We start from the raw sequence: 13909 nt of genomic DNA, 5'->3' as shown, positions 1-13909 counted from the left end.
ACAAAATCCCAATAGAGAACTAGAGATCAAAATGGGGAAAATAGAGAAGAGAAAAAAAAACAAAAACAAAAACAAAAACAAACAAACATATCTTCTCGCCTGCGACAGAAACTGGATGGGAAGCACTACTCGCCGGGGACAAAAGGAGAAGTATTTTCCGGCGACTGCCCTCTTTATCTCTGCTGGAACTCGTCTGAACCCTTGGTCGCAGGTAGGGAGAAGAGGAGAGAAGGAGAGAAAGAGAGAAGGAGAGATAAAAGGGTAAGGAGGGGTATTTTTGGGATAATGAAAAATGTCTAATTTATTAGTTTTTACTCATAAGGGCAAAAACGTCATTTCAAAGCATCATATAACGTTGACTGACGGTAGGGGGTCCGAGTCCAATTTGGTGAAAGAGAGGGGGTGTCCCTCTAATATTGGCATTCTCCAAGGGGTGGCGTTGTAAATTACCCTTTTTTCTATTAAATAAGGGAAAAATTGACTGATACAGATTGTTCTGGATCTCATACCGGTATCAAGAACTAAATCCGGTCACTATAAATTAAGATCACGGTGACCTGGTCAAGATCACGATCGGTCAACCAATAAGAAATCGTTGAATTCGTTTGAAAGCGTTTCTGAATTTTGAAGAATGAACTGCCTTTGTTGATTGAACTGAGTTGGGCAAAATTAGGGTCAATTATTGGGGTTAATGCAGGCCGGATCTGATCCAGAGTTGAGAATCTCGAGACTGGAATCACTGGTCTAAAGAACGAGTAGCCGAGCCGGACTCTGGACCAGACCGTTAGGCTGGGTTGACCGGTACAAATCCGAAGAATCGAGATGCACGTATTGCGAAGTGCACAAGTACGGGGTTTGCCAGCTTGCACAGAAACCGGAGCCGAAAAAGATTTCTGCGATCTCTGCCCTCCTTCGTTGAGATCACCTTTGGTGTCCGAATCTTCGGATTTTCTCTCCGAATTACAGGGTTTGGATAACAGAAGGTAAAGTTTTCAATCTGTTTGCGTCTCTTTATTCCTGTCAAACGAAGTTTCCATTGTTTTGTCGAGCTTTGTTTTGCTTCTGTTCTTGCAAAACCCTAGGACTAGTTTTTCGGTTTGTTCCGCTCAAACGAGGGTACCTGGCAGTTTGGCCTGAATGTTGATCAGCCATGTTTTCCCCTTTTGTTCATCTATCTTCCGCATCCTTACGAACATACCCCATTGCCTTCATTTATATCAGTCTCTTGGGGCCCTGGAGTTGGTTGATAATGGTGAAATTATTAACATTTCCGTAAACTAATGGTCGACGATCCTCTTAATCGACCGGGGGCACCCTATTAGCTGTTTGGATTTGTTATTGTTGAGTTGAAACGCTTGAAAAATTATCAAGTACTTGTGTTTTTTGTCAGTGTTGATTTTTTAATTTTATTGTGTTTTGGCTACCATCCTTTGCAGTACCATGGCGGATGATAATTCCTCTGATATTGCAAGTGCAAGTGAAGGTACCAGTGGAAGTTCGGAATCAACTGTTGAGCTCAATGTGAAGACCCTTGATTCACAGATATATACATTCCGTGTCGATAGAAATGTAACGTCCTGCTAACTTTCCTTCATACATATATTATTTTTCTGAAGCAAGCTGGTAGTTTTAATGCTCTAGACAATGAATCAGTGACTCGGATTCTTCATTCTGCAACAAAATTGCTTCCACTTATGGAATTTTCTATGTTCATAAGGAAATTGATTGTTACTCCATTTGTTTCTTCTACAAATTAGCTGGGTGATATGTTGACCAAGCCTTTGTCTTGGGTTATTCCAAGTTGGGCATTGGTGACTTGTATGCTCCTGCTTGAGGGGGAGTGTTAAGAGTTGTACCGGGAGTATTATTGTCTTTCCCTTGCTGTACAATATTCTAATTGTAATGTACCACAGTAGGGGGAGTGTCCATATTGTAGCAAGTCTTAATGAGTTTTGGTTTGTTTTATTTACTTTCTTAGTTAGACTAGATTACTAGGCAGACTTCTATTCTGATTTTAACTGCTGGTTTATATTTATACACGATGGAGGGGGACTGCCAAACTATCGACTGTTTGTCTCTTTGAAAGTCTCCTCTCTTCTTCTCCTCAATTCTTAGTACTGGTTTTTGTTTTTGATAATCTCACAGCCCCTCTTTGTATAACATATATAATATTTCAACGAGGTTAAATTCCTATCATTTCACATGTGTAATAAAAAAATGTACGAGACAATGACAATTCTTGAGAATGTAATAGTAAGACAATCCCTAATTTGAAACTAGCAATAATAATTTAAATCAATTAGAGACTGAGATAAACAAACCAAAAAGTAGAAAGATATCTTAGTGCAAATAGGGTTTAATTTATCTTTAACTACATTTAGTGTATTTAGGACAGTTGAATTATAGTGGGTATTGGATTTTTATTCAGACTACAATTGGGATTAGGCGTCGTGGCTGTGGGCTTGGACTTCAAAATGGACTAGTTCTTACAATATGGAAAGAATTATATTCTAAGGGTTAAGAGAATTATTCTCTTCCAAATAGCTCTTTGATGTTCATGTCCTACCACTGTTAATGGTTTAAAGTCTTCTATCTCTACCATGTTCTACCACATGCTATCAAATTGCATGCATCATTTTATGTGCAAAAAATAACAAATACGACCACAATACTTCCTACAAAACATATATATATATATATATATATAACATGAAAGGATGCTTCAGTACATGGTTATCTTATTTTTTATCTTAAATTTCTGGACAATTTTAATGTGACTAGGACAAAAAGAAGTATGAAAAGTCCAACCTTCTAAATGTCGCATTTTAATAGCTAATAGTGTTGTTTTTTGCAAGATTGGATCATCTCAGATTCTCCCTTCTTTTAAAGTCTTATATCAACCCACCAATATTATACTTGTGCACATGTGTGAACTTTAGTAGTTTGATGCATTTGTCACCTGATTTCTAATAATAAATCGAAGAGAAAGGATAGATTATAAGCTAACCTCAACTTGGCTTCAAGAACTCTTGAAAGTTGGCGTTGATGCTCCAACACATTTTAGCAATGTAGGGCAATTGTGGCAAAACTTGACCCATGGGTTGACACGGTGACCCACTACTCAGTACTGAAATGGCTGGGTGATGTTTCAAAATATTGCCTCTTAGAGACATTTCTAGATCATTTAGAAATTAAATTTGCATTGATTTTGTAACATAAAATGAGATGTGAACTTAAATTGATGGGGGTATTTTGTTAAATGATAATAAATTTTGTGAATTATTCTAGTTGAGTATTTCTCATTAATTGACTGGATTTGTTCTTTTGACAACGATTGATAGTCCATTGTAGGTGGTTTATGCCTAAATTTGACATGTTTTTATTTTGAAAATTTTCAGATACCTGTTCCATTGTTCAAGGAGAAAATAGCAAATAAAATTGGTGTCCCAGTTGGGCAGCAACGACTGATTTTTAGGGGAAAGGTCTTAAAGGATGATCACCTCCTCTCTGAGTACCGTATCCTATTATTTCATACATATTTAATGCCTTGTGTTCTTATTCTTATGTTTTTTTTATGTGACTATATTTAGTTTTTTCTCTTTTGACTAATTAGCCCGATGTGACTAGACTTAATTTCATCTCTTTTGATTAATTAGCCGGAGAGAGGGAGAGAGAGGGTTTTCCCGTTTCATTATATAATGTCCCTTGACCATACGTAGACATGGAAGATGGGCACACACTGCATTTAGTAGAAAGACAGCCTACCCAGTCACAGCCTTCACCTGGAACAGGCTCTGGAGGAACCAGTGGTAGTAGTGACATTCATGGTATTGATTCTTCCCTTACAGCTATTGAATAGCAAATGCATAGCATGTGGTATTAATAGCTCACCTTTTATTTAATACATTTTATTTTATTTGTCAGGAAATGATGCCAATGCTGGCGCTCCACGCAACCGGGTTGGACAAGTTTCACATAGTGTAGTTCTCGGAACCTTCAATCTTGGGGACCAAGGTGACGGGGTTGTTCCTGACCTTACTCGGGTATGCTCTTTTTTCTTTTTGGTTGGTTGGTGACCTCCTTGTGTCTGAGCTGCTCTTGATGCTGAATTCCATTGTTGGTGGGCTTATGCTCTTCAATCTGCAAGGCAATACTGTATTGTTCTGATTGTTTGTTCACTTTTAGATTATTGGGGCAGTGCTGAGCTCTATTGGACTTGGGAACCAGACTCCCACTGCTGGGACTAACAATGTGCAACCCAATATACCAGTGAGTAACCCCCCCCCCCCCTGGCCCTTCTCCCTCGCTTCTCAGAGGCTGTACGTTCACTTATGTCCAGCGAAATTCTAATGGTGCTATTTGTTTTTTTTCAGCCCAATGCTTCTGGTCATGCCTCCCAAGGTGTTGAAACAGAAGGAACAAATACTATAGGTGCCAGGAGCCAGGCAGGAAATCAAGTCCCTCCTATGCAGACTTCTTCGAATCACTCATTCCCATCACTGCCTCAATCTTTGCAATTCCCTATAACCGCGGGCCCCTTGCCTCTTCCTTCACTTCATGTGGTAGTATCCATTCTCCCCTTATGTTTCTTTTATCTTCTAAATGGCTTATTCTAATTCTTTCTATGGGTTTTCTATCTTTCAGCCAATTCCTGATTCTTTAACCACTCTTTGTGAGTTTATGAACCGCATGGAGCAGGCATTATTACTCAATGGTGAAACTTCTCCAATGTTATACCCAATTAGGATATAATCATGACTACTTATCTATTTCTTAATCTTATTTTGCTATAATATGTGCAGGAAATCAACCAAATCTTTCACCTAACTCTGTTGGAGATCCACCGAGAGTGGATTTACCATCTGATGCGAGGGGATTGCCAACTCCTGAAGCATTGGCTATTGTTGTTCGGCGAGCACAACAACTTCTTACTGGTCATGCTGCATCTGCACTTTCTGTATGTACCGAACTTTCTTAACCTATGTCCATGATGATATACTTTGTTCCTCATGCAAATCTGTTTGTATATGTTAGCATACTTGAGTTTTTTGACATGTAAATTGGAGGTTTTGGTATCTTTCATCTAACTGTCAGTGATCTCCTCTTGTAATTTATTGTAGGGCAAGCTTGTTTGATTTGATTTTGTTAAGTTACTTGTATTTTCTCTCCAACCGATAGGGGTGTTGTATATTCCTATCAGTAGGAGTATTATGGGACTTAAGTTGTTTATGTTTTAATTAAGGGTATTATGGTTCTGGTTTATACTAATGTGGGTCGGTTAGGGAAGAAGGGGAAATTCTGAGATGAAGCTTAGAGTTGCAAGGGAGGGGAAGAAATCACACACTTACTTAGTAAAACCCAATTCAATTTCTATATTCAAATCTCCTTATGTGTCCAACGTTGCGTTACAATGTATAAAACTATAAATAGCAAAAGCAGTAGGATCCTACTTGGAATATGAAACTTAAAACTAACTTGTAATCAAACTATACTTATGTCCTACATGAACCACGTTGAAGATAAAAGACAAAAAATAAATAAATTACTAAAGAAACTACTTCCAACCCTTGTTGGAACAAAAGCCCGGGTTGGACCAGTTTCTTATGGCTCTGGGTTTCCAAAGCCGACCATGTTGGGCCAACCAGTCAAGTGCTACTGCATAAAATCCGATATAACAATAAATTATTGACTAATCAAAACCAATAAAAATGGGTTAACAATATATGAACGACTAAAACGTAAAGCCCTTTCTTTAGTTTTTCTCTTATCTTCCTCTGTGCCTCTGCCATCTGCCCCAACCCTAAGTTCTCAAATATTCCCTCTCAATCTTGCTGTTGACGTGGACATTGCAGCTTCCTCTGTTATAAAGCCCCTCATCCTCCCAACACTGAAGAACTCCCTCTACTCCTGCAAAAAGCCAAGCTTAACCCTTTTCTAAACAAAGATGATGAAAGCCATGCTCCCTCTGTTCGCCGTAGACTGCTACTGGAGCCAATAAAGGAGGCCACCAGAATCCATATTGCTCCGGTTCTATAATAACTGATGCTCCAGTAGAGTCCCTCTCTCTCTTTCATCATCTTTTCTAAACAAAGATGATGAAAGCCATGCTCCCTCTGTTCGCCGTAGACTGCTACTGGAGCCAATAGAGGAAGCCATCTGAATCCATATTGCTCTGGTTCTATAATAACTGATGCTCCGGTATAGTCCCTCTCTCTCTCTCCACCACTCTGATAGAATCTCGCGCTGTTCATTGTCTCCCTCTCTCTGTCTGATCTTCAATTTCGTTGTGGCAGCAGCTAGCCAGCAATTGTAGTAGAGCCACTTTCTTTATTCTTTTTTCTTCATTCCTTTACTTGATCCCCAAATTTTTTTCTCATTCATTCCCTTTCTCCTAGTGAAATTGCTAGGTCAGAGCTTTGCACATATAACATATTGTGATGTTTTCGAATGAGTTGTTTGCCAATTTGGTTTGGATGATGCATCCAAAATTAGTCTCACATGTCACTATTGTTAGTCTCAGCAGCCTAAACCCTAACCAATTAAGTACCAGGGGTGGAGCATTTATCAGACATGTTGGTCCACTACAATCAGGTAAATCATCACCTGGAACCTGATTCATTTTTTACGGTTTTTGTGTCCTCTCATTTTTGTTAACCTCATGGTCTCCCGCTTTCTTTCTTCTCTCTTTCTCTCTCTATCGCTTTATCTGAGTTACCGTAGGAGTTGCGGAGGCAAGCCAAGACCGATTACGCCTGTTAACTGACCTGCAGTTTCCTTTACTTGATCCCCAAAATCTCTATCGTTTTGGACTGTTGAGACCGATTATCTAATTGATTGGTGTTGATCTTAGGGATCAACTATGTGTGATCGGTTGAGGCCCGACCGAAGCCAACCGATTGATACCCCTACTCAAAGGAGTCATAAAAGTTAAGTATTATCTGAACTCAATTCTATTTAATCAAAAACAACTCCTATGTCAATTTGAATGTGCTTATTTAGAGTGATTAACTTAAATATCGAAGTAAGACAAAACTCTTTTAATATGACCAAAAGAAAAATAATATTATCTAGATCTTTTTATGCCTAAAGCAATTAAGAGTTTAAGGCTCTTTAGGAAATTTCTTACAGCTGGCCTACCTGGCTAACCAAATCTGAAGTTGCTGAAAATATTAATCTTAGTCTTACTGTCAGCATAGTTATAAATCTCGAAAATTTTGGAAATTCTGACCAAAATTTCGCAAGTTTTGATGGTTTCAACCCATCCCGAGATGACCAAGTTCCGATGGTTTTAACCCTAATTTCAGCAAATTTTGGAAAATTTGACTGAAATTTCTAGCAATAGCACAGAAAAAAAACCTGGTTTTGACATAAATTTCGGTTTCGACCGAGGTTGAAACTTGGTTGAAACCCAAGATTTTGAACCATGACTGTCAGTTACTTATTTGTTAAAAATAGGAAAGTGATAAGACAAGTTGAAGAAACAAAGATTATAAGATAGGGAAAAGTTCATACAAGCAGCCTGCTTGGAAAGATATCTCTTGGCAGATGCTTTACTTTTGCCACGTGGATGAGTGAGGTTTGAATTTTAAATTTTGGTTATCAAGGAATGATTTGGAGGTTTCCTGAAATTTGATAGCCTTTTTTTTAGTCAAACGCCCTCCCTTGAATTGGCAGTGTTCCCATGTATGTCCTATGGTTACTCTGACCACTACGTGCATTTTCCCACAGCATTAGATTTTTGAAAGCTTTACTTTGCCACTTGGCCAATTTTGATTGCGCTGAAATGTTATATGTGAGCAACGGACCATAAGGTCTACCTGTCCACAAAATTTGGACTCCAACTGAACTGCCACATGGATATATTTAAGACCCACCAAGAGATACCTTTCCAGTAGAGCCACTTGGTAAATCTCTTCCCAAATCTTAATTATATGATTCCATCATTGAGATCTTGTGTTATTTCTGTCTTGAGAAGCCAGTCTTTTCTTGTGAGGGCCGAGGGGCAATATTTCTTGGTGTCATGCTTTGACTTGTTCTTCAGTGTATTGTCGACCAATTACTGTCATGATGGTAATATGAGATTTTCTGGTCCCTAAGAATAATTTGGTAACTCCATAAAATATATGATCACCATTACAGTAAGACCAAGGAGTACAAAATATAAATTGCTTATTCTATTGTCATATGATAGTCTTTTTTATTTTTTGGAGGGGGGAAGAAGGGGGGGGTTGCATGAGTTTGGTTATCATCCTGCAATTTATGCATCTTCTGTTATCAATCCTTGGTAACTGATATTATTGGTGCTTAGTTGCCACCTAATGTTGTATAGAAATCATTGCTGGGGAGAGAGAGAGGGAGAGAGTAGGAAATTCATCAATTTGCCAATCTTCTAAATTGGAGATTCTAGATCCTAAACTATCATTTTTAGTATCAGATTATGTGTTAATTGTAATTTGTTGCAATTCTGTAGCATATTGCAGGACGTTTGGAAGGAGAGGGAGCTTCTGCTGATCCTGTCATACGCAACCAAATTCAGACGGAGTCGGTGCATGTAGGACAAGCAATGCAACATTTAGGTGCTCTGCTTTTAGAACTTGGTCGCACAATGCTGACACTACGTATGGGGCAGTCACCTGTATGATCTCTCTCTCTCTCTCTCTCTCTAAATTAGAATTTAATTATATTTTTATGAATAATTTTGTACCAACTGCAGTATTAACTGCAGGTTGAATCAGTTGTGAATGCTGGTCCTGCAGTTTATATATCTCCATCGGGGCCAAATCCTATAATGGTTCAGGTTAGTTAAAAGCCAGCTAAAGGAGTATATTTATCTCAAAGTTTTAATCTCCTACAATCCGAAAATGATGTATAATGAAATGTGTAACACATACAGATGCAGTAAAAATTAATATCAACCTTTAGTGGATCTCATCCATGAGATCTCTTCATTGGAAAATCAATCTTATTGTTACCCTCTTAACTGTAGTTTATTTTTCTGACTTATTTAGGAAAAATGAAAAATTGGATTTTGACTATTGATGGAATTTGATGAATCTCTGACAATCTATTCAAATTAGAGCCATAAGCTCCTAGGATTTTACCTTTTTAATATTTTATGTGCTTATTCTTTGTTGATTATGGTTTACTAGAGCCTTTTTTTTCTTTTTTCTTCCCAGCCATCTGCTTTTCAAACTAGCTCCCTTTTTGCTGCTCCTCCTACTTTTGCAAATCAAGGAAACCTAGGGACGTTTGGTCCTGGAGATGCCCCCAGGAACGTAAACATTCATATACATGCTGGTGAGGAAATTGCACTTCTTAGGTGTTCATAATCTTCTTCTCTTTATTTTTTTAAAATTTTATTATTATTATTATTTTTATTCGTAAAAACTGATATTGTACACCTTATATGATGAACAGGTGCAGCACTTGCACCTGTTCATCATGCTGGTGTGGAAATTGCACTTCTTAGGTGTTCATAATCTTCTTCTCTTTCTTTTTTTTATTATTTTATTATTTTTATTATTATTATTTTTTTATTTGTAAAACCTGATATTGTACACCTTATATGATGAACAGGTGCAGCCCTTGCACCTGGTTCTTTATCAGTTGGTACCAGGGCATCCACTGGGGAACCCAGTCAAGGAGAACGTTCTAATGGGGATGGCTCAGGTGATTCAGCTCCTGCAAGGGTCCTGCCTGTGAGAAATGTCATTGCAACAGCTGTCCCTTCCAGATCCTCTGCAGAAGCAGCAGGCCATGTTCTAAACGTTTTATACCCAATTCATGCAAGATCTCAGCAGGCAAACCCTGTTGTTTCTGCCCCTGGACAAGGTTCTGTTGTAAGTGTATCTAATGCAGCACATGCTGCTGGTTCAGGCTTTTCTGTTTCCCAGGCACCACCTGAATCACAATCCCTCACTAATGCTGTGGCTGAAATAAATGCACACGTTAGAAATCTTGTTGATAACATGAGGAGAGAAAATCAAGCTCCATCAGGTAACTTGTAATTCAATACTAATGAATGCAGCAATTTGCAAAGTGGTAGATATTAATCTCTTCATGTAGCCAGGCCAATCAGAAGCTTCAACAATTGAGGGTTCATGCAGTGGATCTGGTACAGGAGACAATGCAGGGGATTGTTGGCAGGAATGCGTAGTTGCTGATGAAGTTCAACAGGCCAGTGTATCTGGACGTGATTGCATTTCTGAAGCAGATGGGCATCGGGTACTTATCTGCATGGATTTTATCTTGCACTCAAGAGTGATTTTTTTTTATATCAGTATTTGCTGTTATGGTTAGGTCTCATACTACGTTTCCAGTCTTTGATAGAGTCTTTAATATTTCATTAAGTTCAACAACTGCAGGAATTCGTGATGAAACGTAGATTTAAAACCTTGGTGACAGATGACTACTCTATCGTCCTTTCCTTATTTTAGTGGTTGTTACCAACTGCAGATAAAGGCTGAGAAATTTGATGACTGCCATCTCAATCCTGAGTGCCAATCCAGTAACAAGGATGATAGAAGTGGTGGTTTGAGTTCCAAAGAAGCATCTGGGACCAGCTCTGTTGGAAGTTCTTCATGCTGCCCAAGGGGAGAATCAACAATTCCCTCCAAATCAGAACTTGTTTCAGAGAATGTGGCAGGATCAAGCCAGAGACATGATCCTACTAAGGGTGCTGAACCAGTTCCTTTGGGATTAGGTCTTGGGGGTTTGAGACCCAAGGTGAGTGAGGTCCATAGGATTTTTGTTATTTTTTTTCTTATTTTTTGGGGGGTGGGGGTGTAAAGCATTACTTAAATGTTTTGGGTGGACAAGAATCTCACATCTTTAGACATTAGACCTCTTAGCAGTCTTTCTGACTTATGTCAAACTGATGGTGTCTGTACCAGCCAAGCATTAGTCAGAGCTACGCCAAATTAGAACAATGCTTTCGCATTTGCCCATTTGATGGGATTATCCAGATATTAATCTTTTGATTGTCATAATAATTGTAGTTATTAGAGCTAGTTCTAAACATTAGTGCATGGCCAAGTACAATTTATTTATTTATTATTATTTTGTGAGAGGTAGGTCCCAAGGGGAGTTGAATTGCCAACTGAGCTAAATAGTTGTGCGTCTGCATTATCCTATGCTATTTACCTTTTAAAAAAATCTCCATCCTTTTTTTGGTGATTGGCCTAGTTTTGACATATGTTTCTTTGAGCTGGTAACAACTCCGAATCCCTAATTAGGCCCAGGTATCTGGCACTAGGCTGTCCAGATTGATGCGAACATGTGTCACGCAAAGGGGCCCAGATCTCTCCTTTTCATTCTATATGTATCTTTATTTGGTTATTGTGGCTCTTTATAAATCTAAGTGCTTATATGTGCTCAGAGACGAAGCAGGATGGTAAAATCAGAAGGGAAGGATGCTGGGGGAACATCCAGTACACCTCCTCTCAATCAGAATCAAGAAACGATCGCCAGTGGGAAACAAGTGTTGCAGTCTCTTCTGTCCCGGGGCTCCAATGCAAATCGGTCTAGCCCAACTGGTGTTTCTGTGGAACAGCTGCCTTCTGTACTAGGACAGATTATGGGTAGTATGCCATTAGAAGGGCAAGGTTCCAATGGCCAAGTAGATGCAACTAGTGTGATGTCTCAGGTTCTCAACAGTCCGGCTCTAAATGGTTTATTGGCTGGGGTGTCGGAGCAAGCAGGGATTGGTTCACCTGGGGTCTTGAGAAATATGTTGCAGCAATTCACTCAGAACCCAGCAATGGAGAATACTCTTAATCAGATTGCCCAGCAGGTTGAAAGCCAAGACATTGGCAACATGTTTTCAGGGTTGGGTACTGGCCAAGGCGGTGGCATTGATTTGTCAAAGATGATTCAACAGATGATGCCAATCGTGTCCCAGGCTCTTACTGGGAGTTCAACCCGGCCAGAATCTTTACGCTCCGTCAACTCTGAACAGCAGCCACGGGGTAATGAGCGGAGGTCATCTAGTGATGGCAGATCAAATGATAGAAGTTCTGAGGTTTGTCTTTCCTGGTATCTTTAATTTTTCTTCTCCTCTCTTTGCTTAAGGCATAGAAGTCTTAAGTTCCTGGAGATAAGATCCTATGTGACAGTGAACAAGGTTTAGCCCTAAGGCCCAGTCGTGGAGGGGCAAAACATGCAAATGGTGTTATGATGCATATACCCTGCCTGTAAACCTTTCCCCCTCCCAAACCCCACCTCCCCGGACGGGGACCCCTCTCCTGATTGGGACCGTAGTGCAAATCTTTGCAAGCTATGTATTTGTTTTTATACTATAATCTTTCTTTAACACGTTGCTTGCATGAACATAAATTCAAATTACAAGATATTGTGTGATCTTGACAATTTTATTAGTCAAATACCTATTCTTTATTTTATTTATCTGTTTATAGATTTTACTGCCTATTGCTTTTGAGTTTATTCTTCTTGTCCATTTCGTAACTTAATAGTGATCATCTCTGTAATTTGGCCGCCAGTGTGAAGATGTGGATTAGAGTTTGAGATGGCCACATTGTGCAAAAAATGCTGAAATGGTGGGACCATCTCCACTCCACACCACCTAGCAACCTGCAAAAAGTGGGACTCATACTGTGTAATGGCCCTTTCTTTTTTTGGTCTGTAATCTGTGATGATGATTGATAGAAATACTGAGCTGAACTCCCTGTCTTGGGAAATTTTTTTGGACTATTGAGCATCTTGTACTCTAAAGTCTAGGATGCTTTAGTTGATATAAACTAGTAGTAGCTAAGTATTGTTGAAGGTCTTTGCCCATAATCACAATTTTATTTTCCTTTTGGTGGAGTTGCCAGTACTTGTATTGGATTTTTTATATTTTTTGTTATTTATATTGTTCTCTTAATGTTTATCTTATACCTCCCCCCCCCCCCCCCCTTGCAACCCACCAAGCATATGGAAAGTCTAGAATTCCTGTAATAACATTTATACAATTAAGGAATTAATTTATGATTTGGTTCTCTGAACGCCAAAATGACTGTCAACAATCTATTTTGTTGACGGTTTGTAGTGGGACCACTAAATGATAGCACCAGGCTCTGTCAATCCTTTAGCTTTCTTCTTTCCTCAATTTCTTTTTCCCATTGATCTGAAAGAAATGGAAACTATCCTTCTTATTGGTGATGTTTTTTCACGACTGGGTTTGGATTTAGACTGCTTTTACTTGTTATGGTTTGCAGATTGACCTCCGGCAGGCTGCACTGAGGATTGAGCACAGTGATTCACCTGCAAATGTCTTCCATTCTGTGGTTGAAAATGCTGTCCATATGTATAGCACTGGAAATGATTGTGAAAATCTTGTAGAAGCACTTTGCAGCAACAGTGATCTTGCTAATGTATGTCTCTCTTTTTTTTCTGCTTTTCTACCTATTTGTATGGAATAGCTTACAATACTGCATCAGGTCATCTTTGATTGGTTGCATCATGTATGCTGGTGGATGTGTTAAAACAGTTTTGACTCTGATTGACATGTAAATCACCCATATATATTTTTTTAAAATGCCATTTTCCTAGTCATTGATCTCAGAGTGCAAAATGTCTTTGCTTATTCAGGAATTTATGGAGATGCTACACCGCAGCATCAGTCGGCGACTTCAGTTGGATTCTGGATCTGCAGACTAACTACCTTGTCTACATGGTATAGGCATCCATTGCCAGTGATTTTATCAGTTGCCATTATTGTGAAACTTTTTTTTGATGATATGCACATCTTTTTTTTCTTTGGGTGTATGCTCTCTCAGTTAAACAGCAATTGAGAGTTCCCCTTACAAGGCTATAGTGTATCAGAGATAAAATGTAGACAATTTATCCCTAAAAGTAAGAGATGGAGGAAAGGAGAAGGGGAGGAAAAAAAAAAGAGGGGGGGGGGGGGGGG

At 39.0% G+C, this 13909-nt stretch overlaps 1 protein-coding gene across 2 annotated transcripts in view; it reads left to right on the top strand.

Moving 5' to 3' along the window:
- The window catches only part of LOC122073613 (ubiquitin-like domain-containing protein CIP73), a 14053-nt gene extending 202 nt beyond the window's left edge, over positions 1 to 13851 (top strand). Inside the window, exons 1-18 of one of the 2 annotated variants that reach the window (XM_042638210.1) lie at positions 850 to 983; positions 1437 to 1569; positions 3399 to 3516; positions 3720 to 3827; positions 3925 to 4043; positions 4186 to 4269; positions 4374 to 4562; positions 4645 to 4714; positions 4803 to 4957; positions 8471 to 8635; positions 8726 to 8797; positions 9177 to 9297; positions 9577 to 9996; positions 10070 to 10224; positions 10456 to 10725; positions 11378 to 12019; positions 13215 to 13370; positions 13588 to 13851. In XM_042638210.1, coding sequence (XP_042494144.1) covers positions 1441 to 1569; positions 3399 to 3516; positions 3720 to 3827; positions 3925 to 4043; positions 4186 to 4269; positions 4374 to 4562; positions 4645 to 4714; positions 4803 to 4957; positions 8471 to 8635; positions 8726 to 8797; positions 9177 to 9297; positions 9577 to 9996; positions 10070 to 10224; positions 10456 to 10725; positions 11378 to 12019; positions 13215 to 13370; positions 13588 to 13656 — 3042 coding nt within the window. In that variant the 5' untranslated portion in view covers positions 850 to 983; positions 1437 to 1440 and the 3' untranslated portion in view covers positions 13657 to 13851. Of the gene's footprint in view, positions 1 to 849; positions 984 to 1436; positions 1570 to 3398; positions 3517 to 3719; positions 3828 to 3924; positions 4044 to 4185; positions 4270 to 4373; positions 4563 to 4644; positions 4715 to 4802; positions 4958 to 8470; positions 8636 to 8725; positions 8798 to 9176; positions 9298 to 9576; positions 9997 to 10069; positions 10225 to 10455; positions 10726 to 11377; positions 12020 to 13214; positions 13371 to 13587 lie in introns of those variants that run through there. The other variant, XM_042638211.1, reaches the window with a different exon arrangement.
- Positions 13852 to 13909: the final 58 nt, after the last annotated feature.

This window comes from Macadamia integrifolia, chromosome 3 (assembly GCF_013358625.1).
Source record: "Macadamia integrifolia cultivar HAES 741 chromosome 3, SCU_Mint_v3, whole genome shotgun sequence".
Classification (NCBI taxonomy): domain Eukaryota; kingdom Viridiplantae; phylum Streptophyta; class Magnoliopsida; order Proteales; family Proteaceae; genus Macadamia; species Macadamia integrifolia.
This window is presented reverse-complemented; position numbering and strand designations above follow the sequence as displayed.